This window comes from Solea senegalensis, linkage group LG11, assembly GCF_019176455.1.
Source record: "Solea senegalensis isolate Sse05_10M linkage group LG11, IFAPA_SoseM_1, whole genome shotgun sequence".
NCBI lineage: Eukaryota > Metazoa > Chordata > Actinopteri > Pleuronectiformes > Soleidae > Solea > Solea senegalensis.
Genome location: NC_058031.1, coordinates 21,230,470 through 21,256,748, shown reverse-complemented (window position 1 = coordinate 21,256,748; position 26,279 = coordinate 21,230,470). Strand labels below are relative to the sequence as shown.

Below are 26,279 nucleotides of genomic sequence, written 5' to 3'. Positions count from 1 at the left end.
AGAGAAGGTCAAATCACACAGTCCTATGACACTTTGTAGCGTAAACTGATCACTGTATGCTGGAACTGGAGTAAACTTCACACTGGAAAAAGGGTATAACAAAGTAGAGAACTCAGACTTCGTAGTCTTTCTTGGACAACTGCGATTCAGTTCAGCAATTAAATCTCTACTGGTGTCTAACGGCACTGCAGTTAAGGGTTTGTTTTGAGGCCATGCTGATGCAGAGAAAGAATCTTTTTTTTTTTTTTTGTCTATGTCAAATAATCGTGTTCAAACAAAACACAATCACTCGGATTGGTGGTACCCAGCGAGGATATCCGTTCATCTATTCCCATCTGTCTAATCCCACCAAATCGGTGTAGTGAGGACTTGTATAGACACAATGGATTTACACACACTTCAATGCTCTCCCAGCACAAGGAACACTGATACAGGGGAGTAGAAATACTATACTCGAATGCATTAGAGTCAGATGAGGTTTTGTCGTCAGCTGTTTTCGTCAGCAGTAATGTTATTTACATGGTTCAGTATGTACAGTAGAGAATCTCCCAGAGATGTTAGGTTCTGTAAAGCTGCAATGGGGAGGCGGGGGGCAGGCTCCTTTAAGTTCCTCATATTTGAAAAGTCCTTAGATGAAGAGCCATACAGGTCCCACTATAAAACGTTTATCAACGGGAAATCAGGGACTCGCTGCGAGAGAGCACTGACGAATGCGCACAAAAACACGGCAACCGAAAGTCATTAAATAGCACGATTTCTAAATAAATAATTGTCAAATCATACGTGGACATTATGGTTCTTCATCTTAAGTCAAGACTTTAAATACATTACATGTGTGGGTTTTTTTCCATCATCATCATCATCATAAAGGTATTCATTGAGAAAGTCAAAGTGATAAATGCACTGTACAGCCTTGTATCATGTTTTTTTCTCTCTTCAAAATATAGTTTATCCCAGTGTGTTTAGTTTTTGCTGTTATTTTTTTCTTTTTTGTTATCTTACAGAATCCTGTACACTTGGTGTCTGCATTGAGATTGGGTGATAGTAATCCTGATCATTGGAGAGAGGAGAGGAAGAGAAATAGATGGATGAGAGAGGAGGAGAGTTGTCATCCAGTGCTGCGTCATTGCCCTCAGTGAAGACGCTGCACTCCGTACCGTGGCTCTCTTCTGTCCCGGACCTCAATCTGAAGAAAACAAGACAGAGGTTTCTTACAGTTTACAAATGTTTTCAAAGGAATAACGATGAAGACATACTATAGATATAGAGCACTGCATCATGGGACATTGACTGAACAGGACGTGGCACTGCAGCAATCTGGGCGACATTTTCAATATTACATTTATTATCTACATCACAGTGCTGCTCAACTACTTTCAGTCAATGTTAGGTTTCATTAAAAACATCAAATTCATCCCGCTAAAAATCCAGATTAAATATTTAGGACCATGACAAGATGGCGACAGGAACCAGAAGGCCGTCTTTGACTTCCTGTGTCCCGGCTCGTTAGTTCAATCATTCGCAGCTGTGCTGTGACCCGTGCAAGGTCAAAATGTCCAGCATGAAAAAGAGGCCATACGTCGATACGCGAGACATTTTTGCAGCTCGTGCTTTTGTCGTTTTCTTGTTTAGTAGATTTGCTGCACAATCTACTAAACGTGGTGAGGATTTCTGGAGACAAAACAGGAGCATTTTCGCCTCGTAGGGACACTGAATGCTACAAGCGACTATGAGGTGAGAAAGCACATATGTGCACGTTATCCGTGGGTGACTGAATGTCTTGATGTAAATTATAGTTTTCTTTACTAAAAAAATAGATTTAATGAGATATTTTTGTATTTTTGTGAGGTACTGGCACAGAGTAGGTGCTGACTTTGTAGCTGTAAACTGCTCATTCTTCCATACTCCACTGTTCACATTTACCCATGTAGCAAAGTCATCGTTGACTATGTTTCAACACCTCATACTACCACATTTAATAAATAAATAAATAAATATATATACATATATATATACAAATCTATTGTTATTTTTATGAAACAAAGGATTTATTGAGTAAAAACTGTCGAAATCTGGGGAAACACTTACAAAACAAACTTAGATCCTATAATTAAATCAAAGAAAAGAGCAATTACACATGTATTAAGAGAATAATACATATGGTTGGATATTTGGAATCCACTACCTTTCATAGGATCGACATTGTATGTTCTAAAACATTGTGTGTTGAATAAAACTCATTTGCAAGGATTAATTATGTTTGAAACTAAGTGAGAACAAATATTAAATACAGATGTGTGTCAGTTTTGGGCTAAAACACTTTTGCGTTTCAAAAAAAGTTTGAAACGTAAAATAATTACAGCTTACAATGCAAAATGGAGTTTAGTACTATACTTGTGTATACTGTGTCAGTGTTTGATAGTCACTTAATACAGTGTTTCCCAACCCTGGTCCTCTGAGATGTTGCCCTTCTCCAACACACCTGATTTGAATGGTCAGCTCGTCATCGAGCTCTCTGCAGACGCCAGATAACGACCCGTTCATTTGAATCAGGTGTGTTGCAGAGGGGCAACAGCCGGGCATGGGTCCAGGACTGGAAAACAACAAGTTTTCTACGCGCGTTGTGTATTTCTCAGATTTAATAAACACATAAAGAAAAAGTCAACTTACCCTTGACACAGCGAAATCTGCAAGGACAGAGAAGAACAAAAGTGTTGGCACATGCAAAGTGAAAACCAAGACCTTAAAAAGTGCATATCTGTGCACAACGTGTATGCCTGAGTTATGGATATGAGTTATTACAAATGTTCTAAAGCAGTGACATTGCAGGTAAAACTCCAAATGTTGTATTTTAATAGTGATAATGATAAAATCCCTTCATAAGGCCCAAACTGATGTGGTCTTTCCCCACAGAGAGAGCTTACTTTTCACCCGTGTTCTGGCCATTGATCCACACATCAGCTGATTTATGTGCTCGACATGAATGCGAGCGGAGAAGGAATAAACTTTACACAGCTGATGAAGCATTAGTCGCAGTAAACGTGCAAAATCGCTGAGACAGTCTGTGAGGTTAATCAGATAAGAACAGAGAGACACGCCCACTCTCTGGAATATCTCCAGTTACCATGGAAACCATCACTGAGAGTCACTGTCGGAGAACTGAGACATCTCATGTCACTATTCTGTCTTTATCGCTTGGCCTCCTCCTCCTCCTCTCCTGTACTCGATCTTGCTCTTTTTCTGTCTGCATCTCACTCTCCTACTCTGTCTACTATGTCTTATGTTGTGTTCTGCTTCTCTTCTCTGTTTTCTTTCTGTATCTATGCAGCCATATCAAGCACGTAATGCTTATGTGCGCGCTGTTTCACATTGCGTCTTCGACTCTGGGCCATTTTCTGCCTCCCGTTCCTCCTCGTCTCTTTTACCACAGCTGAAACAATGCAATTCAACTGTCCTGATGCAACATCATGCAAACTGTCAGAAACCCTCTGGAGGACACTCCCACTCTTGATTACAGTGCTGGAAGCATTTTGGCTAGAGTTACTGAGGTCAGGTTGGAGCGCAGTCATTTTTCAACTGGGATAATCACGTTTGGGTTAATGGCCTCGGCAGCGAAAACCTACAAAATAAGAGCTGGAGGAAGACTGACTCGCTAATCCAGCTAATATGGTTTATGATCAGCCATCCGTCTTCTACCGCTTTATCCTCCACATGAGAGTCGCAGGGGGGGGTGGATTTATCATCTATTTTCCTCCAAATGGCAGCATAATACACAACATTGACATTGCCTTCTATTTAAGAAGACAATCTTCTTTTGATATGCAGTCTATTGTTGTTCTGTGGCCGTCGCCTCACTTTTGCCCATCAAAAAATATCTCTGTGGTTGCAATAGAATGTATTTAATTGGACTGATTTGATATTAAATATATCCATTAACCCGTGGATGCATGACCTACCAATACCTACACTCTACCATGAGTGAGGTCAAAAATGACCCCAATAGAATCAATGTAATGTTTTTTTTGCAATAAACTTAAGAAATGTCTTATAAAAATATGACACAAACATGTTTTATGAGGAATACCTGAAATACTGGAATATGAAAATATAAAAAAAAATTACATTTCAAAGATTTTGAGGAATAACAACCCATTTTTGACCCCTCTTATGCATCTAAGGGTAATCTGTAAAGACTGATCGACAGTTCAATGTTACAGCTGGACTTAATCAGCTGACTATAACTCAGCTACACATTTATTACGGGAGACAGTGCCCAGTTTTAAAATAGATACGCACAAAGAAAAAAACATTCATGGTAATTCAATTCCAAACAATGTCTGCTGGTAACTAGGCAGAGTGAGTCTGTCAAACAGTGAGCATGAGGCTGTATCAAAGTTGCTCGCTGAGGGAGTGGTGAAGTGCAGGGAGGGAGGCGGCATGCCTTTTGTGAACACCAGAGTGCCGCCATGGCTCACACGGTGTGACCATGGAAACCACAGGAACTACGGCAACTACAGGTAAATGACTCAGGAGATGATTCAAAAGGTAACTGAGTTCACTGACTGATACACATCCTCCGCTGCAGTGGAACCAGCAGAGCCACATTATAAAGAATTGATCAAGGAAAATGAAAAGGACGAGAACAGCTCCCAAAACAATGCAGCCTTTCACTTGCCAACATCATTATTCTATAAAGTTATGTCTGCATGGGCGCCAATTTGCTGCTGGCATTAAATCAGAGCTCATGGTAAAATTAGTGGCTGGTGTAAAATATTTCAGCCATTATTGATTTTGAATTGCTGCGCTTAATTATCCCATGACTTACCTTTGTTGTCTGTCTGCAGATCATCGAGATAGAAGTCTGTCTGCCTGTTTCCCAGGACGAAGGCCAGGAAGGAGAGGATGAGAGCATCCAGGATGCCCATGATGGCCAGCATGTAGGCCCAGCGTACAGAGCAATCGCCCAGGGAGTATTTCCCCGTCTGCTCACCGCACATGTCCCGGATCACCTCGGCGTCCCACCCGTCGGGGAAGATCATGCAACCCAGCACCAGGCACACTCCTGCAGGAGGAAGGAGACGAGAGCAGGAGCAGGATTAAGGTGAGAAGTGGGACTGGGGTTTCAGCTTGCACGTAACAAACACATGACCTCCAATGGCACCAAAAGAAACTACACAGGGAATCCTTGTATGAGTGAAATTTCGTTGGTCTGCTTCACAGGTCATTCAATTGGTGGCAACTGGATTTGTACATTTGTAGAATCGGCTTTGAAAATAACAGTGAAACCCAGGAATTTAACCCACTGTGAAATGTGTGCCATGCTCACTGTTCTAAAGCAGGAGGAGAACAACCCTTCTCCACGGTGTTTGGTCTAATCTGACCCATTTTACTTTCCCAAAGCATCATTATTTATGTTTTCCGTCCTATTGCCTCAAGACCTCATGATGACAACCTCCCCCACAAAGCATCTGAACAAACAAAATGGCTGACCACCACTTTCACTGAATTTAGAGTGCATTATTATTTGGTGTTTCTGTCAAAAATCCTTCGTCCAGCTGACAGAAAACATTCCCAGACACATCCACAGCTCCCTGCCCAGCCCCAACAAACATGCCTTTCTCATGCTTAAGTGTCCGTGCCCTCATGTGAACCACACTTCTAAAAATAGTGTCACACAGTTGCTGGAACCTGTCTCTTTCTCCCCTGCTTTGTGTCACTCATTCCCCTGCTCCAGATGAAACACAAAATAAACTTTAAAGATAGATTTAAAGATGCAAACGAACGGTCCATGCGTTCACACAACAGCACTTAAAATACACCTGTCACATTAGATCATGCACAGCAAAATAAACGAGGGCTCAAGGAAGGAGGAATCAAGGAGCAAAGAAGCGGGAAGGACGTGTTGTTGCTATTGGGTTGACAAAAAAAGATAAAGTCAGGATAAAACCTAAAAACAGGTAGACCTTTTCTTTGTTCTTGTTGAGACTGAAAATCCAATCCGCCTGTCCAGATTTTAATCAGATTGTTTGAACGTTTGCGGGAAAAAGGGAGAAAAAAAGGAAAAATAAATCAGATTTTCTTAAACCCCGTTCTGACCAAAGTTATAATTTCAAATGCGATTCAAGTTCTACAGACAGATGCATCTCTGTCTGAAAGCTCTGGCTGCTCAATTCAGATTTCAATTTGTCTTTTGCTGGTGTCTTAACATGACATGCGATAGTGACCTCAAAACCGGTGACCGACAATCACTGCACAGCTTCACTGGCTGTGACTACAGCATGGGAAATTATAACATAGATTACAGTACAAGTAGTACTGCTGGTGGTTAGCACTCTAGACCAGGGTTTGAGCAATATGGGCATTAGGTAAATGAGAGTAAGTGAGAGTGAATGGTTGTCCGTCTCTATATGTGGCCCTGCGATGGACTGGCAAACTGTCCCACCTATCGCCCTATGTCAGCTGAGATTGGCACAGCACCCCCCGCGACCCTCCTGTGGAGGACAAAGTGGTAGAAAATGGATGGATGGAGTTCTGCAATTGTACTTTAAGTGTTTGGAGACAGACATGTCTGTTACCGAAACCTGGACAGAAAAAATCTTTTTACATCAGTCACTGTTTCTGCTTTCTTCGTACAGTGTAGTGTCCCCACTTCACACTTAAATTTAAGTAAACAACGTGTTTCCATAGACTCTCACTTAGCCCCACTTTGTGAGAAACGCTGATGAGCTCATTGTGGTCTCGCTGTAAAGTGCTGATTTTAGGCACCTGCGGCGCAGATGGTTTAATAGTCACACATACTCATACATCGTCCCGAGACAAACGAAAGAAAGAGAGAAAGAGAGAGAGAGAAGGAATTTAACCTCGGAAAAACACGTGAGCACACTCAACATACACACAGTGCAAAGCCCTGTGGTGAAATCCATACATTGTAATTGTGGCACTTTAACAAAAGCGGTAATACATACTTTATACCTTTGCTTATTTATCAAAGGGTGCATCACCGGGGAGCTGACTGTGCCTTATTCTTAGCTCACCAGCACCGTTTGAATAGCAGCCAGCCTGCGCCTGAGGGGCTGTAAGTGAAGCAGGGGGGTTCCACAGGGAGATGAGGAACATACATGGCAGGCATCACACTGGATCTCCATTCCAGACCAGACATGTCTTTTCCACAGGCAACATCACTCGTGATACACATGAAAAGTCAAATAGATTTGGCTAAGTCGGTGATTATTACGCTCCAGTGCGATGCGCATTCAGAAAGACTCAGCGTCTGGGACTCAATTGGTGTGCAAATGTGAATATTTTAAAAGCAGCATTCAGACACAGTGGCTGCCGCGTGTAATGAGGGTGAATGGTTACACGGAGGATAATAGTATCAGTAAATTCTGCTGATCAGCGGCTCTTTGTTAGCATGAAAGCCTCACAGGCCAATAATGGGTTTAGACACAGCACTGGCAGATACATCACTCTGGAGTCAACAAATGCTGCCCAGAGATTAAGAAAAAAAAAAAAGTTCATTACCTGATGCATTGATTAAAGTCCTGCTGAAATGGCAAAGGATTTTTGGAGATCTGTATCAGAAATGCACGTCTTGCCTCCAAGCTTCTGAGTGGGTGTGTTTCCAGGTGTTGTTCCATAAAATGATTGATTCTAACCCTAATGATTCTATCCCTGATGATTCTATCCCTCATGATTCTAACCCTAATGATTCTATCCCTGATGATTCTAACCTGTAACTCGTTCTACAAGTCCAGCTGCAGGAATATGGGGACAGGGATAGAATGGTGATGCCATGGTGATAGAATGAGTGGAAATAAGCATTATTTGCTTCATTATCCTTGTGTCAAGTTAAACATGGATGGTTGTAGGTCAGTGTCCTCATGCAGCACATGCAGCTGCAGTCTAAGGCCCGAGGGAAAACATGTTTCAGTCAATTTGTCACTGTAACGTGTCTGTCTCCCCGTGCTCAGGTTAGTTTGACACACAGTGTTTCCATGTTGCTTGACAGTAGTTAGTTTGCCAACACATGAAAGTACATAGGCAATAACAACATTTTTACATCACAGCACACAGGAGTTATTGATCCAATGCTGCCTCATCATTAAGTTCAAATGTGTTATATTGTTATACATGTTTTCAGTGAGAGTGAGCGTCTGTGTCTCATTCTGGTTCCCAACAGCAGCAGCAGCATGTTTGGCGACGTTCGGCTCTGACTGTGTTTCAGTGCCCAATACAACCACACTGAACTATCCCTTATACAGTTCTAACCAACTGCTTCTGCTTTACACATCTTTATTCCTGATGAATACAAGTGGAGTAAGTGAATGATGACTGATCCACATCAGATTCTATAAATATGCCTAATTTGGTTTCATAATGCAGTATTTTTTTTGACAAATTCACCAGTATTTTCAAAAAAAAAAAAGCACCAATGTTAAAGGAAGTGAAATTAAATCCTGTATCCAGGCGATTAATCTGCTCAGTCTGCTCAAATTGTAATAGGTTATTCCTTGGTTCACCCCCTCATAACATTTAAAATATCATTTCATTAGTTCGTAAAGCATCATCTCCCTTTTTTGGGGAAGGGGGGGGAAATATTGTACAAGTGTTGTGATTTCAGTGATGTTTTTACGTGTGTGAAAAAGACAACTATCAAAGATAAGTGAACACTTTTCTCGGAAGAGATGAGAGGACGTTACAAAGCAGATCTCTGATCAGCAGGCAGTTGGCTTTAAGCTCACCTTTGGACCGTGAATGGATTTCAAGTCCGAGTGCAGCAAACGTGACGGAATGTTTTATTTGTAATGTATGAAGCTGATGCATCTGAGTGTATTACAGTGCGCTCCATTAGTCATATGACTAAACCTTGTCACATAAGTGATTCCCTTTGAAGATCCCGTGTTTCATCTGCGAGCCATCCATCATGAGAAAATGGTGGGCGGCAAACTCACGGCAGCAGATGAGGGCGGATATGAGATTAGTCACCAAAGCCCCAAAAACCATGCAAATACGCGGAGTCGCGTTTCAAGCTGAGACGTGCACCGTTTGAGAATGTGTCCGCTCGCCTGACAAAATAATTGCAGGTAGTAATGAGAGAGTCTAATGAGAAAGAATGTAATGACGATAATACTGTAAGTAATGAGAGAATAAAGGAGCAATGGAGGTAATCATCATGGGAAATCATCGCGTTATTAGCTTTTTTATGACCCTAATACAAGATATTAACATAGAAGCGACGCGATAAAATCATTAACTGAGTAATGAGCGTCATGTAACGTGTTTTATGGATTTTTGATGAATGTTTCCCCAACTGGCATGAAACCTGTCCAGAGTTATTGAGTGTGGGCTTTTTGAAAAATGCGATGCAGAGTCACTGGAAGAAAGTGTAGACACTTGAACCATGTCATTCATCTTTGCAGTGAATGAGGAGTACAGTATATGAGCGGTAACGTCAGTTTTTTGAGGTTGCAACAGATAATCGATTAGTTATCGACTATGAAAAGTAAGCAAGTTGCATCTATAGGTCTATCTACTAGCTAGCTAGCTGGATAGCTTGCTAGCTAGATAGCTAGCTAGCGCTGAGTTTCCATGCTCTATAATATTTTTAATTGTGAGTTTAATAACTATTTTGAGTGCTAAAAGTCACCTTTATGCACTTTTACAAGCCCATTAAATGTAAATATGTTCTGGTTTCCCCTGTGATGGACTGGCGGCCAGTCCGTGTTCTACCGCACCTTTCGCCCTAAGTCAGCTGCCTCATGTGGAGGATAAAGAGGTAGATAATGACTGCTCTGGTTTCTTTTTCTCCCTCTATCCCAATGAACTGATTATCAATAAGCTAAACTGTTGAGGACAGGCCACATAGTGGTACACGTGATTAGCACCGTTACCTCACACCAAGAAGGAAGTTTGTTCGCGTCTGGGCCTTTTCTGTGTGGAGTTTGTGGATTTCTCCGGGTTCCCCAGTTTCCTCCCACATGTCCTCCAACTGAAACGTACATAAAGGTTGTTTTTTCAACCCCTGAAAACGTACATATAGGTCGTGACTGTGTGACTGTGGGTCGTATTTTTTCAAACCCCTGAATGCGACGTAAAGGTATGTTTTTACTAGTATTTTCCAACTCAAATATGCACAGATGTTACTGAGGGTAGGGTTAGGGCAAAAAAGACAGGGTTAGGTAGTAAAAATTAAAAAAATATTAAAAAGGTGGTATAGTTAGGAATCATAGCATTGTCGACCGAGCTCCGGCGTAGTGCTCTCGCAATTGAGCCGACTGCCGGTGCCAACATCAGTGAAGCTACTAGATACCACGTCTAAGGCGAAAGTGGTTGCTGTTATGTATACAACCGCTAAAGGCACTGGTTTTGAAAACGTAAACATAGGTCGTAATTCCTGCATATGGACCTATATGTACGTTTCATTGGAGGACAGTCTGCCATAAACATGCAGAGGTCAATTTGACACTCTTACACTGGCCGTGGTGTGTGAGCGGTTGTTTGTCTCTATGTGGACTGGGTGGACCTGTCCAGTGTACCCCGCCTTTTGCCCTATATCAGCTGGGATTGATGGAGGATAAAGTGGTACATAATGGATGGATGGATGTCCGGTATTTCTCAATGCTGGTCCTTGGGACCCCCTGCCCTGCATGTTTTAGATGTTTCCCTGCTCCAGCACACCTGATTCAAATAAATGGGTCGTTACCAGGCTTTTGCAGAGCTTGTTAATTAGCTGATTATTTGAATCAGGTGTGTTGAAGCATGGATTATGAAAGAAAAAGATTTACAAACACATGGAGTCCATAAAGGTACTGAAGCATATTAAAGAGGAAAAAAATGTATACTACAGCAGAGGCCATGTGACATGAGCTCTCCTCTATCTGCCCTTCCCCTTCCTCTTGAAGTGTTCACCAGCAGACTAAAAATAGACCACACCTCCCTACAACCCAGGAAAAGCACTTTGAAGTTGTTGGGGGTTTCCTCTTCCTTTTCTGCGCTGCACTGTCTCAAGGCACTGCACTCCAGTCTTGGAAAGAAGGAACTTCAAAGGCAGCAAGCAGAGGGCTGGAGCAGAGAAGGAGGATGGGAAGCAAGTAGGAGAAGGTGACAATGAGTATGTCGTACGAGGGTGGCTACTGCTGCTCCGCTCTATTTAGTCATTTTTTCCTCATCGCAGCTCATCACTTCCTGTCATTTCTATTCATCATGGCATTCACAGCCCGTCGGTCGTTAGCAACAAGACATCAAAGCATTCCAGGCTAATGAAAACACTTGGAGATGCATTGCCAAGACACATCCTCTGATCCAACTACTGAACCAATTTATTTATAGCATCCGCACAATATTTATAGACTTATTGCATAACATTTTTTTTATGTATAAGCCAACATGGATCCTTTTTTTTTCATCCCAGACAAAAAACAAAACTGATTATATAAGAGCTTCAAAAATACCATCAGTGTGCTATATATAGCTGTGTGTGTACGTATTTTTGATGGGAACAGCTCCAGGCTCCACACTGTTCTTCTAGAAGATTGTGACACCATCTTTACACTGTGTCATGTGCTTTTGATTAAGATACTTAATCACAGTGTACACGCCGCGATCGGTATTTTCTAACAAGTACATACTGTGTGTAAAAACGAGAAAAAGCATAAATGCAACACGTATTCTCAGCTTTGGAGAAACACCGAGACCTGAACGACCTCCTCCATTCTGGATCAACAGACATTCGCATGCTGCTGCGTGGAGAACCATCTGCAGATACTGTGGCTAATACCAGCATGGACGAGTGATAGCTGACAATAGAGAAAAGTAGTGTCAACATCACGGCATTGTTTTGGTCCAGTGTGTGACCTTCAGGGCAATCCATTGCATTTTGCAGAAATTATAGTTTAAATACACATTTTGTGTTCCCACTAGCCACTCAGCAGGCACCTGCCCAGACAGACACTGCCCTCACCTTCATTTGGAGGTTACCGCGGCAAGGTTGACCTCACAACACAGAGCATCAGAGTGAAAATGTGTGAACATGACTGCATTAAGAAGCCACCGTCCTCTTAATGTAATGTAATGTAATAAAGCTGTCTGAGGTCCACCCTTCACTTTGCTCCTGTGTCTAGGCTTCGGCCCGCTGTCCTCCATCTATCTAATGGACGGCCGTCTCGCTGATATTGGACACCTGTTTGTGTGTGTGTATTGCTGAGGGGGCACTTTACATGATGTTGCTTCTGCAGGAGGTCACTGGCCCACTTGGCATTGAGCTTTCCCTCTCTCCCTTCCCTCTTTCATTCTGAGAATCTAATGTCATTTTCTGTTTCTTTATTCATGTATTTAGTTTTTGGCTTTGTTTTAAACCATTTATTAATCATATATTTAGGTAATTTAATGTAAGCATTATTAACATTATACTTGCCCAAGCCCAAAAAAGGTACATGATACATGTATCTACCTTTGCCAAATATTACTTCTTGTTCTCTTCTCTTCATTTATCTCTTCCTCACTCACTCATGTGTCCTTCCCTGGATGAGTGGGAAATTGCTGGCACGAGTCCTAAATCTGGAAAGAGGATTGGCAGGTGCACAGAGGCCGGCACATAATGTGCCACCACACAAGTCCAAGCATCGTTTTTCACTGAGCTTCACGGAGCAGTTTTGTGATATAGTGAAGGATCCGTGCATGCTCCGCCTTTGGCAATCCATCTCATTCATAATTAGAGGACGAGCAACTCACTGAACCGGGCGCTGATGCTGGAACGACATGTTACTAAATGTTTCCACTTTGGTGGCATTTGTTTTCAAACATTGTTTTTTAAATCACTTTCGAATAACATTGTGCACAGTCTCATTTCAGGTTGTCTGAGGAAAATGTGAAATACTGGAAGTATGTACTGTATATAATAGGTCTATATGGAGTTTTAGGATCTCTGTTTTATTCAAACAGATAATAGAGTTAATAGTTGAGTCTCTCTTCATCTTCAGGGTGAATACTAATAATCTGGGATTGAGGATCTCTGTCCTGAGCCCCGCCCACCAGATAACCACAAACAGGTTCATGTACTTGATAGATGATCTGATGCAATCTCATCAACTCCTGCCTGTATTGACACACAATATATTAGGATTATTGTCCAACTCTAGACTTTTTTTTTTACTTGTTTATAGAAGAAGAAGCCAGCAGATCAGCGTCTTTATTCATCAGAGAGGAGAGAGTTGGAAAAACGCCTGTAGTTTCTATTTTTTACCCGCACTTACTTACCCGCAGGACATTTCTTTGGTCCTTTTATGGTTAAAATAAGTCTAAAAGTCCAGACAGACATTTTGAGGCTTAGGTGTTGATTGGGAGAGACCGTACATATGATGTTTTAAGTGTGCTCACATAGCATTGGATTCTGGACAGAGTTGACCATGTTGCATTGCCATCTTTCAACTATAGCTCAGAAACAACCACAAACACTGGCTCTTTGAGAGGATCTGTCTCTTTTTTTAATATTACCTGAAAATATGTGCAGGTCCTTGAATGTATTCAGTTATTTTCAAGTTGCAAACTAAGCACTAGTTTCCACAGCATATACTGATTGTCATCAGGATGTGGATGTTCCAGTGAAAAGTGTTCACTGTGATGTAAATTATTCATAAATATGTGGCTGAAATCAATTCACTGTAGATTTTTGTTTTGTTTTTTTTTGTTTTTTTTTTTTTGGGTATTATATTAGACACAATCACATTGAAGGCTTTAGAGAACAAAGCAAAATTTAAAAACAAACAAAAACAGTATTCGAAGGACACATGGTCAAAGATGCTGTGAACAAAGAAATAAATGGCCCCACACTGAGAGAGAATGAAGAGTATATCCTTTAGAAATGGAGGTATACAGTATATGTAAATCATTATACATATTAATGAGAGGCATGGATGATGTAGACTAGAGAATTTGTCTCGCTTTAGGGTTTTTTTTTTTGTATCTCTTCTCTCATACACACACACACACAGAGTGACAATGTTGAGGAGGGTCAAAGGAATCCATTATTTAGCTGTCAGGGTATTTTTAGAAACACCCCAGTGACATTGGAATTATTTATTAAGTGCCTAATAATTAAAACATGTACGTTTGGTTGGGGGAAGCCGGGGAGAAATCTCAGAGAGAGAAAAGGGGGAAGAAACAGAGAGAGAGAGAGGCAGGGATATCCCCCAGGGAAACCCTCTCTCTTCCTCTGTACTTGTAAATCGACCACTGCAGCATGTATTTTGCTCCTGCTGGAAACACATGCACGTGGGCGCACCTCTCTACATACATTACGTACGCTGGCACTGCTTTGAAATATGAGACCATTCACACGCACACACACAGTATGTTTACAGTTTCTGTGGTGCGGCGAAAAAAGAGAATGGAAACACTGTCATTAATAATGCAGCTCTCACACCATCAGTGGCACATTTAGCCACTATTTCACTCGTTCATGTGAACAGATGTGCTGATGACACACGTCGTCATCAGCATGCAGCACACAAACATTCACGCACTGTGTTTCACTCATTCACTCTCATTATGTCTCTCCCTCCCTCGCTCCCCCTCACGCCAACACAAAGACACACACTGCTGCTCCTCTCCCAACTCCCGACACTGCATTATGACAATGAAAGTGCAAAAAAACGGTCAGTAAGGGGAAAAACACTGCCCGTCTGTGACTGCATCTGAGAGAGAGGAATCAGAGGTTCTGACACAGATCAAGATTTAAAAAGCAAACCCGAGCTCACTGTTCCCTTTGTGCACGATTTATGTACATAGAATGTAAATGTCATTTTTGGTGGACCGGCATGTATCGCATCTTATGATACATGGACCCTTTGTTGTTATTTATGTTTTAAACGTTTGCTTTTTTATTGTACAGCACTTTGGTTAACGATATTGTTTTTAAATGTGCTTTAAAAATTGATTATGTGTTGTCTTAATGATTAATATAACTAAGCACAAGTTTCATTTGTATTCTTTTTACCCAATCCTGGTAGATGCCTTATAGTGTAGTTGTTATGAAACCTAGATTTGTTTTGGTTGGATGGATTTTTTGTTGTTACTTCAGATTTCTTTAAACTTGGGTTTTTTGATTTGCTTTCTGGGTTTCTGTTGTGTGCTTCTGCGCTTCCTGTTTTATTTTGTAGGTTTTTTTTGTAGTGTACCTTGTCAAGTTTTACTTCCTGCGTTTTGATTATCTGCCCTGCCCTAATATGTTTCACCTGTGTCTGATTATCCGTGCCACCCTAATGTATTTAGTGTGAGTTTCCCTCCCGCATTAGATTGTATTTGCCTTTTTACATTAGAGTGACATTTGGTCTGAGGCGACGCTAATTCCTCACTTTTTAGACCCACTTGTAGGGGGACGGGACCTCATTCCCAGAATGTAAACAGTGTCAGCCATCTTTGCTAACAGTTATGCTAACAGGAGTGTCACTGGTGGGCACGTAACAAAGGAAAGAATTAAGATATTTCTCAACTCAGGGGAAACTGAGGTTGGGAAGCACCATTTTTCAAAAATACTACCCCTATTCTAGTAATACAAAGCTAAATTGGTGGAAATATTCCTTCTAGTCAACATTAGCATGTAAATTTCTTTGCACATGTGCAGTATTGCAGGATTAATCAATGCAATGCTGGTGTACGAAAGCCAGTGTTACCTGATATCTCTTCACAGGCTTACAAGCTCCAGAGATTCCTGCATCACATCTCCTTCCTACTCACTGTTCTATTCCGCCAACGTACACACTTACTTCCACTTCCCTCTGACACTCACACACACACACACACACACACACACACATGCTCTCACATTAAGTCTGAACCGTCAGTGACAGGTCATTTCTCCCAGGACGGCTCATCCTCCATACCACGTCCGTGTCCTGCTTAGTTCTGTTTAATATTGCAACAGAGAGGGTCAGGGTGAATGAGGGATGGAAGTATGAGATGATGGAGGAAAGCAGGGAGAGAGGCAGTCATCAAAATGAAATGGCTGGTGGACTACTGAGCTAAGAGGAAGCTGGATAGTGGTACTGACCTCTAAATTTGCGTTGGAAGATACAAACTCAGGCTATGACTGAATTTGAGTGGTAAAGTCTGGTTTTTAACTCCAAAACTCTAATTTTATGTTTGAAACTTCACCAAATCCTGATATATTAAGGGAAACCTTGTTTTCGTAAATTTTTATGATGCGTTGTGCAGCCTGTTAAAACTGTAGTGTTACGACTTGTACTGTCACTTTAAGAGATGTCCGCACCAAACTCTGTCTGTGCTTTGCTTTCTGAGAGGTAAATATCTCTTTATTGGTCAGCGTTAAGCTTCTATTTTACTCTGTCAACAATGCAAACATAGAAACAAACAATTACATGTAGCAGCTGCTTTGTAAATGCACTATTTACAAGTTTTCTAGTGGACATGTGTTTCCCAGAGCTACGGGGTTTCCCGTGTGTTAAACCGTTAACAGGGGGTTGTTGACTTTGACTTGTACAGACACTGAACCACCAGACAGCTCCCATTAAAAGGACAATCCCTCACCATTGTGGTCCGAGTTCTACTGTCTTGTTTGTGGAACCCAGACACTAGTGGAGCCACGTCCAGTGGACTCCTAGTGTTAAACCTTTGCCAAATCAAATATGTGGATCACTGAAAACAATAAGACGGAGACAGATGATCTGCTGTGGTGACCCCGACAGGTAGAAGCAGCGAGAATGATTTGTCTGTGGTTGAGTCTTCTGCCGACCGTTGCCTCAAATTGTCACTTGGGGGACAAATCCATTATTTTGAATTGAACTGAACAGAATTCCCTCAGATGTCCTTGTGTCCTGAGCTAATTTTTCCCTCGTAAAATTTGAACTTAATCACCACATTTTCCCAAGAGCACTTTCCAGGGAATTAATCAAAATCCAAGTAAAGTTGCAATCAGCAAAGTTCTTCACAGACCTTCACAGTGCTTTAGAGGGGGAATCTAGCCTCCCCTCTTGTTTGTCCATGTGGAGAAAAATGCTGCTTCGTCTTCACTTTCCCACTGGTTTGACGGCAGGAGAGTCACCTATTAGCAGACAGCCTGACTGCATTTTGAGATAAATTTGGTTCGTACTTTCACCCTCATTTCTGTTGCTTTCCTCAATAATTCATTTATCCATTCACCTTGAAATCTACCAATAGCAAACCGTTTACCTTGGTTCAAGGTCTGTTCATGGAGATCCTGGACGGCTTATTACTAAAAACCCATTACATTGAGTTGTGGGTCACAGTGAAGGCGTGTGCACTTGGCGGAGTGCAATTCTAGTCTTATCTGATTCAGATTCATCCTCTCACAAGTTCTAAATGACAAAAGACCTCCAACCCAATTGATTAAACTGACCCAATTAGAAGTGAGCTTTGTCATAGTTACTGTGTTGAAATGCAATGACAGCTGGACAACCAAAGGATATAATCCTCATTCAAAAGAAAAGGCCCCTGCTTTGGTGCTGCAGGGTTTTGTAATCAATTCCCCCTGGGTTTGAAACAGCAGTGCAGCATGCACGTGAACACTTGAGGTATTTGTGCCGGTGGTATAGTTTTTCTTGGAGACAGTTTCTTGGCTTGTGTTTTCCTCCCCTGTCATCTTATCGCTTTGTTGTGCAGCCCCTGCATCTGTTATGAGTCCGTTAGACGAGTGATATTTTGACGTTCGTCTGTTGACTTTGGATGGTGATGTATGGTTTTTGTATTTGTATGTGTCATGCGTCTGCCTTGGTTGCCTTGTTTTGTAGTGCCTGTGCCTGTGCTTGTGCGTCTTGAACTTTTAGTACATTCAATTTGCCAATAAACCTGATAAATGTTACATACCGGGCCTTTCATCCAGGTAAAAATGGCAACTGGTTGTGATATAACCCGTTCTGAATTGCCACAATTTTGCCTGCACCATGTTGATGTTCAGAGGCCTCACCTGTATACATACAACACAAGCAGTCACTGGTTTCCACTCATATGTGCCATACTTTATCATCTATTTTGTTTGAAATAAAGTCCATTTAGTTACCCCCTAATGGCTGTTGAAAATAAACGTATTCCCTGGTTGGCTTCAGGAGGAACCTGGAAGATTGCATCCATTTTTTTTTTTACTACACTTTGGCCTGCATTGACCTAGTTATGAGTGACACCTCATAGTACCATTCAAGTGCATTAACCTTATTCACATTTGCTCAGTGCAGTTAAGTAAGAGGCCAAATTTGGCCCATTTTCAGCGTATTGATGCCAAAACGCACTGTGCCACTCGGCTGTGCCAGGACTTCTGCATCACATTGTTGGCCTGGGTTCACTTTCCCCCTCTCTCTGTTTACTAAGCCTATATGTAGCAGTGATTATTGATGTGATTCTTGCTGTGACTCCATATTTAGAGGAATATTCAGCCTGTGACAGAGAAAAGTCACACTCTAAGTCTGGAAAATCCTCTGTGGACATCTTAGTTCCAATTGACATGTGGATTATTAATCATAAATTTGTGCAAATTTCCGTTCGACCTTTGTCGCTCTTTTGCTCACACCACTTGACCTTCATGATCAGGTACCCAACTGCTTCCTAATTGACCCATTTGGCCAAAACTTATGACTCCACCGGTTCAAATGGGCCTTACTGTATTTGCTGTTTGACGCTGTCCCTGTGCCAGCAGACCTGCTGCTACACCCAGCAGGGCAGGGTGAATGATTAAACCATCATCTCCAAGGTGGCAAACACCATTAGGATTGGCTGCCAAGCCTATTAGATAACTCATCTTCATCACATATGTATCCACTGGTGGGACAGTAAAATCCCTCACAGGCCCCCGACATCTGCACATTACAGGGCATACAGGTGACTATTTAGTCTGGTTGTAAAAAGTTGGTGAGCAGTTTGGTTGGAATTGTATTAAAGGTTGGTGTTGTTACAATCTATACTCAGCAAGCATCGAACTAGAATATTTAGATTTAGAATGAGGTTAGTTTTAAACATGCATATTTTAATTCTTGTGTTTTCTTGTGTATATTTGTACATGAACGGTGGATTAGAATATATCTCTGTCAGATACAGGTCATGCAGTGTGAGTGACCTTCAACCTTTTCAGCCTGACAGTGATGGATGGATAGAATATGTGGGTATTGAGAGCTACAGTATGAAAGGACTTGATATGATTCAACAGAGTCATTACATTCAGTGATTTTTATTTTTTTTTTGTGGATCAATGCCACATTTCTCATCACGCAAGCTGCATCCTTAATATCCCTGTGTGTATTTTTGTCCTCATTCTTATCAGCCTCAATCCTGTTCACCTGCGTCTGATCTGCCACACCTGATTTCTGTTCTCCACTCAGCTTCCTCCCTACTTAAGCCTGCCCTTCCCTGTGTGTCAGATTGTCACTCGAGTCTGTGTCTTGCTTCCCGTGTCTTAATCTGTCTCCCTGCCCTGATTCCTGACTACATGTGTCTTTTTTTTGGCTTTATCTGCCTGCCTGTTTTTCCCGACTGCCTTTTTGATCTGCGACCTGTCTGCCTGCCTGTGTCCTGATTTGTTTTGTTTGACCATCCTGCCGAATAAACCCTGCCTTTTTGCACTCTGAGACGCTGCCTGCACTTGGGTACTCTGTACAGCCTGTTACCTGTTTAAAATAAAATTAGGTGCAATAGAAATTGCAGTAGAAATAGTCATGAATGTTATATAAGGCACACATTTTGATCTTGTTTATATCATGAATTTGGGTCACAGTGGTTTGTGATCTTTACAAAGTGGAATGTTTACATACATGTTATTTGACTGGTTGTCTGGTTGGGCAGCTGTGCTCAGTGGCAGAGCTGGTCGTCTTACATCCAGAAGGTTGGGGGTCTGATCTCTCGTTCATCTACTCTACATGCCGATGATTTTCTAGGCAAGGCACTTACATTTTATGCAACATATCTGCATTAAAATAACCACACAATAATTAAACATTCTGTATTTCTAGTCAAAGCGAAAGATTGTTTTACCCGTGTCTGCTATCACTTCCGGGGCAAACTCTTATAAAACATCAAGAGGAGAAGGGAAATGTGTGTTACTACAAGTTAGCCAGGGATTTATTGTATGTACTTATGTATGTCACTAATAGATAATCCCCAACATCATCAACTATAGGTCTTGTTTTGATTAAAAGAAGTTGCAGAAATTACATACTGTGTGTTTCGCCCAATATTGCCTGCTACACAGATGTAGTCCTGGTGTGAGTTCCCCAACTTTGATGCATGGCGAAAATCCACCACGTCGAGCTTCATATAGGACTAGCCAGAGGTTTAGTTTGTGTCAACTTATTCACCACAATGTTGTGGTTCCTAACTCATTTGGAACCTGAAAAGTTGGTTATAAGCTGGAATCAAAAAATAGTTTGTTCTTCCTTGCAAACCGTGTCATGATCATATTCTAGGCCGTAAAGACGAGAAGAAAGTGGAGGAAGTATGGAGAAAAAATGCCAGTGTTTTGTTTACTTCAGCCTGAGTAACGCAGAATAATGTCCTCCAAATTGAGTTCCTTTTAAACTGTTTTTTTGGAAAGCACCAAGGTTCTGAGACTCCAGAAGCAGAGCCAGAACCAGAACCACCAGGGGGCGACTCCACTACAACTCTATTTGAATGGAAGTCTATTGGGAAATGAGCTTTCTCACTTGATTTATAATGTCCGTTACTGTTAAAGGTCTCACTTGCTACTTTCAGGTCTAATTCACTAAGGAACAGCAGAGCGAGGAAGGAAACAGAAGGAAATAACCGCTTTATCTTGCAGTTTGAAAGTCTTTTATAAAAGGAAAAGGAAGTTTGTGAACGATATTGACAATGCAACGCTTTGACTTGTACTTTGAAAAGTTTCACATTGCTGTGTCGCGCGTTAAGGGACTTTTTAACTAATGTTTAACTTGATTAATGGTTTGTAGACAAAGGTTCAATTCCTGTTAAGTCATGAAGATTTCGGAAGAGAGTTTGTGCATTATTTGTGCTGATTGTGGAGCACCACAACACTTTCAACACACTCGGCAGAACAGAGGACAGAGTGGGCAGATGAGGATGAGGAAAAGAACAATACAGAAGGGAAAAAAAGTGCTGATCTCTCTCTTCCTCTCTCTCTCTCTTTCATTCTCCCTCCCTCCCTCTCATTCAGTATGCTGACTGTTTCCGTACAGAAAACTGACTCCCACGCTGTTCTGCCTGGCCTATTTATCACATTGATCAGCTTATAAAGGAGTCGGATATACACAGGAGGCTCACGAGAAATGTGCATATGAGCGAGATCCTGATGTCTTGCGGCATCTGAGAAACACACAAAGGTGAGATCTTGCTGACGCGGTCATTTTCCATCGCTTGGCCTTGTGACATCCAAAGGCTAATGATTACTGATGATTGCTTGAGCCATTTTCTCTCCTCACAGTGGAAAGTGGACAGTGGAAAGAAATACACTGAAATCCATAATCTCCGCGCGCGCTCTATCCAAATTCAGGGATGTTTTAAGAGGGCCTCGGTAAAAGAGACCCGGAGGAGTTGAACAAAATCAAGGTTGTGGGTCTCATTAGGGTTTCCAACTATAGAGTTATTGAACTCTCCCAGGGGAATTCACACAAAACTGTTGTTGCTGTGTTCTAACATAGTCAGCTGATTTCAGGGGCCCCTCGTGACAAATTGCCTTCTTTGCCTAACCTGATGCAACACAATTGTCTCGATGAAATAGTTGAGATGAGTGTCACTGCCTTTACTTTGAAAGAATATAAAAATACAACATAAATACTGTTTAAGTATATTTCCAGAGCTGGCTGACTGGCGGGTAACTGGAATGTCTGATTCTGACTTTACAAAAGTGAATATGTGCTGTTTTTGTTTGTTTTTCTTCTTTTTATAGTGTTTAAATGGAGCCTGACTTGTATACACATTCAATTCTGGTGCAACTGGTCACAAACTGTCTCTACACAATCACAATCGGTGACTTCAAAGTGCTCAAGGTGTATATTACACCAGCTTCATACACCAGGTGTACGTCTTCGGCGCATGCACAGATGGCAGTGTCCATTCACTCTTATTCCTTCCCCCCCTTGTTTTGGCCACTCAGTTGCCCATGAAGATAGCACGGGTCTATTTGTCCTGCCACCATTTATCCCCAAACACTCCTGCGAGCTGTGTAATCTAGTCTCAAGATCAGGGAACAAAGCATCATCTTCCTGAAAAACATTAATCCAATCGACCTGGAATCATCATCATCCCACCACCATCATCATCATCTCACCACACCGCATCATCACAAACTGGAGTGGATGGATGGATAGATGGACGGACGAATGAATGAATGATATTTGCATGTGATCAGCATAAAGCATCGATCCCCGCTGCTGGAACAGAAATGGTGAGAGCTCAGCTGCGTGAATAATGGCTGAAATGTGTCCCTACTGTCTCACTGCTGCTGCTGATGCTGCCGCTGCTGCTGCTGCAGGACTGGAGAGGATCTGCAAAACACTCCTAATTAACTGTAACCGGACACAGCTTCTGTACACTCGTTTTACTACACCATATTGGTCTCACAAACACACAAACATGACTTCCACTCAGCCACATGATTGTCATATAGAATTTCAATATATTTACATCAACAAGAATGATCTTTCATACCACCTCCTCCTTTCAAGCATTTAAACAACATAACATGCATACTTTTAACATGTGTTGGTTTAGAAGCAGGTATTAAATGCTTTAATTGATACCAGGGAGGTTTTTAAAAGTGGGTGAGCCATAAACAAAAAGCAGTGTTTTCCTTAATGTTAAATGAAACCCAAATATAAATGGTACCTGTGTGGTTAGGTGATTTGAGGGTGGGTTTTTACCTTGTTTGTTTGTTTGTTTGTTTTGTTCCATCTGTGAGACTGAAAAATATATAATAAAAATAAATAAAAAAAAGTGTCTCACCACACAGCAGCTGCATCCACGCGCAGGTCTTGTAAACGGTGGAGGTGTTGCAGAAGAAGAAGAGCGCCATGCAAGCGATGCAGCTGAGGATCAGCACCATGGACAGCAGCACGAACACCGAGGCTGCCTTGAAGGCTCCGGACGGGATGGAGCTGAAGTCGGAGAAGCTGCCCACGCAGTTGAGCTCCCGGCTGGGCGACGGCCCGGTGCCCACGCAGTAGTGGAAGAGGCCGAAGTAGCCGGCCTGCGGCGTGTTGACGCTGTCGCCGATCCAGTAGGGCTGGATGAACACCACCACGTTGACGATGGCGAAGCAGATGGTGAAGATGGCCCACAGCACCCCGATGGCCCGGGAGTTGCGCATATAATTGTCATGGTAGATCTTGGAGGCTTCTTGGGAAGGCAACATGTTTGATTCTTTTCCCCCAGTCTTCTTTCTTCCTTATACCTCTATATTCCCAGCCCGGTCCTCTTTCTTTTAAGGCTTTTATAAGAAAAAAAAAACGTGAATATTTAAAAAACCTCACAATCAGATCTTGTATTTTTATCCTTCTCTATCTTCCTGCGCCAATATTCATCTGCGTTGGCTGTTTATTAAAGGCTAATAAAAGGCCTATATTTAACCATATATAGGTTAAAAAAAAAAAGGATTAATCATTATTTTTTTAAAAAAAAGAATGACAGTGGGGTGAATGCTACATTGAAGCAATACAAAATCATAGTCTACCTACACCAGTGATGAATAATTTACCAAGACCAGTGATTCAACATTGCAAGGCTCGTTTCCTCGGGGCTACACCATGAATGATTAAAAAAATCGAAAGAAGAATCCATCAAAAAATGGTATTTTCTTTATTTCACAGTCGACGGTTTGTCATCCTCATCCATCAGTGCACAGCTTCTCTTCGGGATTTCCTTTCTTAACACCCGAGAGCTGGGATGTTTTTGCGTTTTTGTTGCCTGTAGCGCCAGCGGTGGAGCCCGTTTCTACCTTCCGAGGCATCCGTGCAGGGGGAGCTCCCTTATTATTCCCTCTCTGCTCGCCCTCAGTGTCCACGCAGCGTGAAAAGCCCCCTCACAAAATAACAAACAAACACAATGAAATCTTAAAAAAAAAAAAAGAAAAAAACGAGAAAATGTTTCAAGACAAAGCCCTCCGTCAGATTACAACAGTCCTTTCTCGTGAATCCGACATCCTCCACCGCCTCGACTCCATTATCATCACGGTTCTTCTCGTAGCCTTTACCCAGTCTCTCTCTCTCTCTTTCTCTCTCTCTCCCTCTCTCTCTCCGTCCTCCTCCTCCAGCTTCCCTGCGCGCCCCACGGAAGATGCTGATGTTGTGGGCTTTACCGATCACAGCGATGGAGCGCGCTCTCGTATACGCGGGCGCAGCAGCAGCAGCAGCAGCAGAAGAGGAGATGTTTGCATTCCTTCACCTTGATTCCCCAATTAGAGCAGCATATACATGCAATTCCATCACGTGTGAATTATCAATGAGCGTTTCCATGACAAGGTCTTGTCAAACCAATCCCACCAGCAGAAAAAAAACAACGGGGGAGGAGCGAGAGGATGTGAGATGGATGGAGAAGAAAAACACGCAGTCCTCAGTAAATGCAACAATGGGATTGAAGGAAATGAGAAAAACTGCAACCTTAAAGCTGTAGGGCCAAGTATGTCCACATAAACTAATGTCTACTGTCAAATGAGTTCACACAATGTTGACTAAGCCAGCTCAACATGACTCACTCTGTGTGTTTCTCTCTATATGTCTGTCGAAATGATAAATTTTATGTCAAGACAGGAGGTAGCCAACATATGAATTGTACTGCTCAAAAACCCGGTCCTTCAAAAACTTCCTGAACGCTCCCTCAGTCAGGTCTGATAGTTTTGCTTGACAAATTTCAGATGAAGGACACAGCATACAACTAATGTTACAATGTCTCTGCTCATAGAGACCAAACAGAGGCAGAGTAATAATAACATAACAAAATAATCCAAAGTTGAACGCTGCAGCTTTAACTAGAGATGGCTCCGTACCACTTTTTTATGCCTGATATTGTATCAATATCACAGTGTGTATCTATCAATGCAAAGGGGCACAGGATAAATACAAATAATTATTATCCAAATATCCAAAACAATGACAGAATTGCAAATGTGGGCCTTATAAAAGAGGCCAACTGAACAGAACTCTACTCAAATGTACTGTCAAACAAAACATGGCACTAGCTCCACAAACAGCGAACAACTGAGACAAGACCATTTCAAAATGAGTGGGGAAATTAAACGCACACAATAACGACACTCAAAGACACCCAAACACTGCAGTACTGAGACACACAGAATCACATGGAGCTGATAGGCTGGGGTAGGTATGTCTCAGGCTGGTTCTCAACGGCTGACAATATCAGTACCTCATACAATCATACTTGAAAAACATGAACCCATTTCAAATAAAACATGTGTGAGAAAAAAAAAACCTCAAAGTACCACAGTACAGGAAAATATCTTCTGGGAACCATGAGAGCCAATGCTGATGCCGAGCACTGTGGAAACTCTTTGTGCTTGTGAGAAAATCTGGGAATTGCCAAGGTCATTAGAAGGAACCCTCAAGGGATCTAACCTTGGGAGGCGGATGGATTTGTTGAAAGCTAGAATCCATTCATAGTCTCTGATCTATACACTTGCAGCCTCAGTGTGCCGATCAATCAGTATCCGATTGAAATCCATGCAGGCATCATTTATATCAGACCTGGGGAGCCTTCCCTCACTGACAGAAGAACAGCAGTAATACCATTTTTCCATGGAAATTGTGAGAGCATCCCTTTCAAAATTAATTCGTAATTCATTCTGGACAATGAGGACCAAACTAAAAACAGATCCTGCTTCTTGAAGGCCATCCCTCACATAAAGTCTTTAATGACCTTAAAGCGGAAATTTGGAAGTCTGACTTGTTCTGCTCCAGTGATCTACTGAAAGTTGAGAAGAAGGTCTTTGGTCCAAAATACACTTTTAGCTACTGTTCTTCCAATGCTGTAGCCCAGCTACCAATTGTTGGTTCCCAGAATGTTCTGGAACGTTCCCTGAAGGTTTCCCCCTAGGTTCTCCTGTAGTTGCCACGGAAAGTTCCTGTAACGTTAGTTTTGATTACAAATTTGGTTCCCGGAACGTTCCCCTAACGCTACTTTGTCACAACCATCTTTAGAGAACGTTCTCTAAAGGTTGACAGAGGATTAAATAACTGCTCACACTATATACTCACACCCTGTCGCTCTTCCCTATTCAGGAGGTGTGTTTTCTTTAGGGAGCTTTTGTTTCTTAAACTACTAAAGCTTTCATTTTCAGT

The 26,279-nt window shown here is 41.9% G+C and overlaps 1 protein-coding gene across 1 annotated transcript; it reads right to left on the bottom strand.

The window, feature by feature from the left end:
• Positions 1–857: 857 nt before the first annotated feature.
• Positions 858–24,456, bottom strand: LOC122777712 (LHFPL tetraspan subfamily member 4 protein-like). Its single transcript, XM_044039125.1, has 4 exons — positions 22,933–24,456; positions 4,826–5,062; positions 2,671–2,687; positions 858–1,186 (listed from the first exon to the last, which is right to left on the bottom strand). Exons 1-4 carry the CDS (start codon positions 23,339–23,341, stop codon positions 1,133–1,135), a joined length of 717 nt encoding a protein of 238 aa, XP_043895060.1. The 5' UTR covers positions 23,342–24,456; the 3' UTR covers positions 858–1,132.
• Between the last annotated feature and the right edge of the window lie 1,823 nt (positions 24,457–26,279).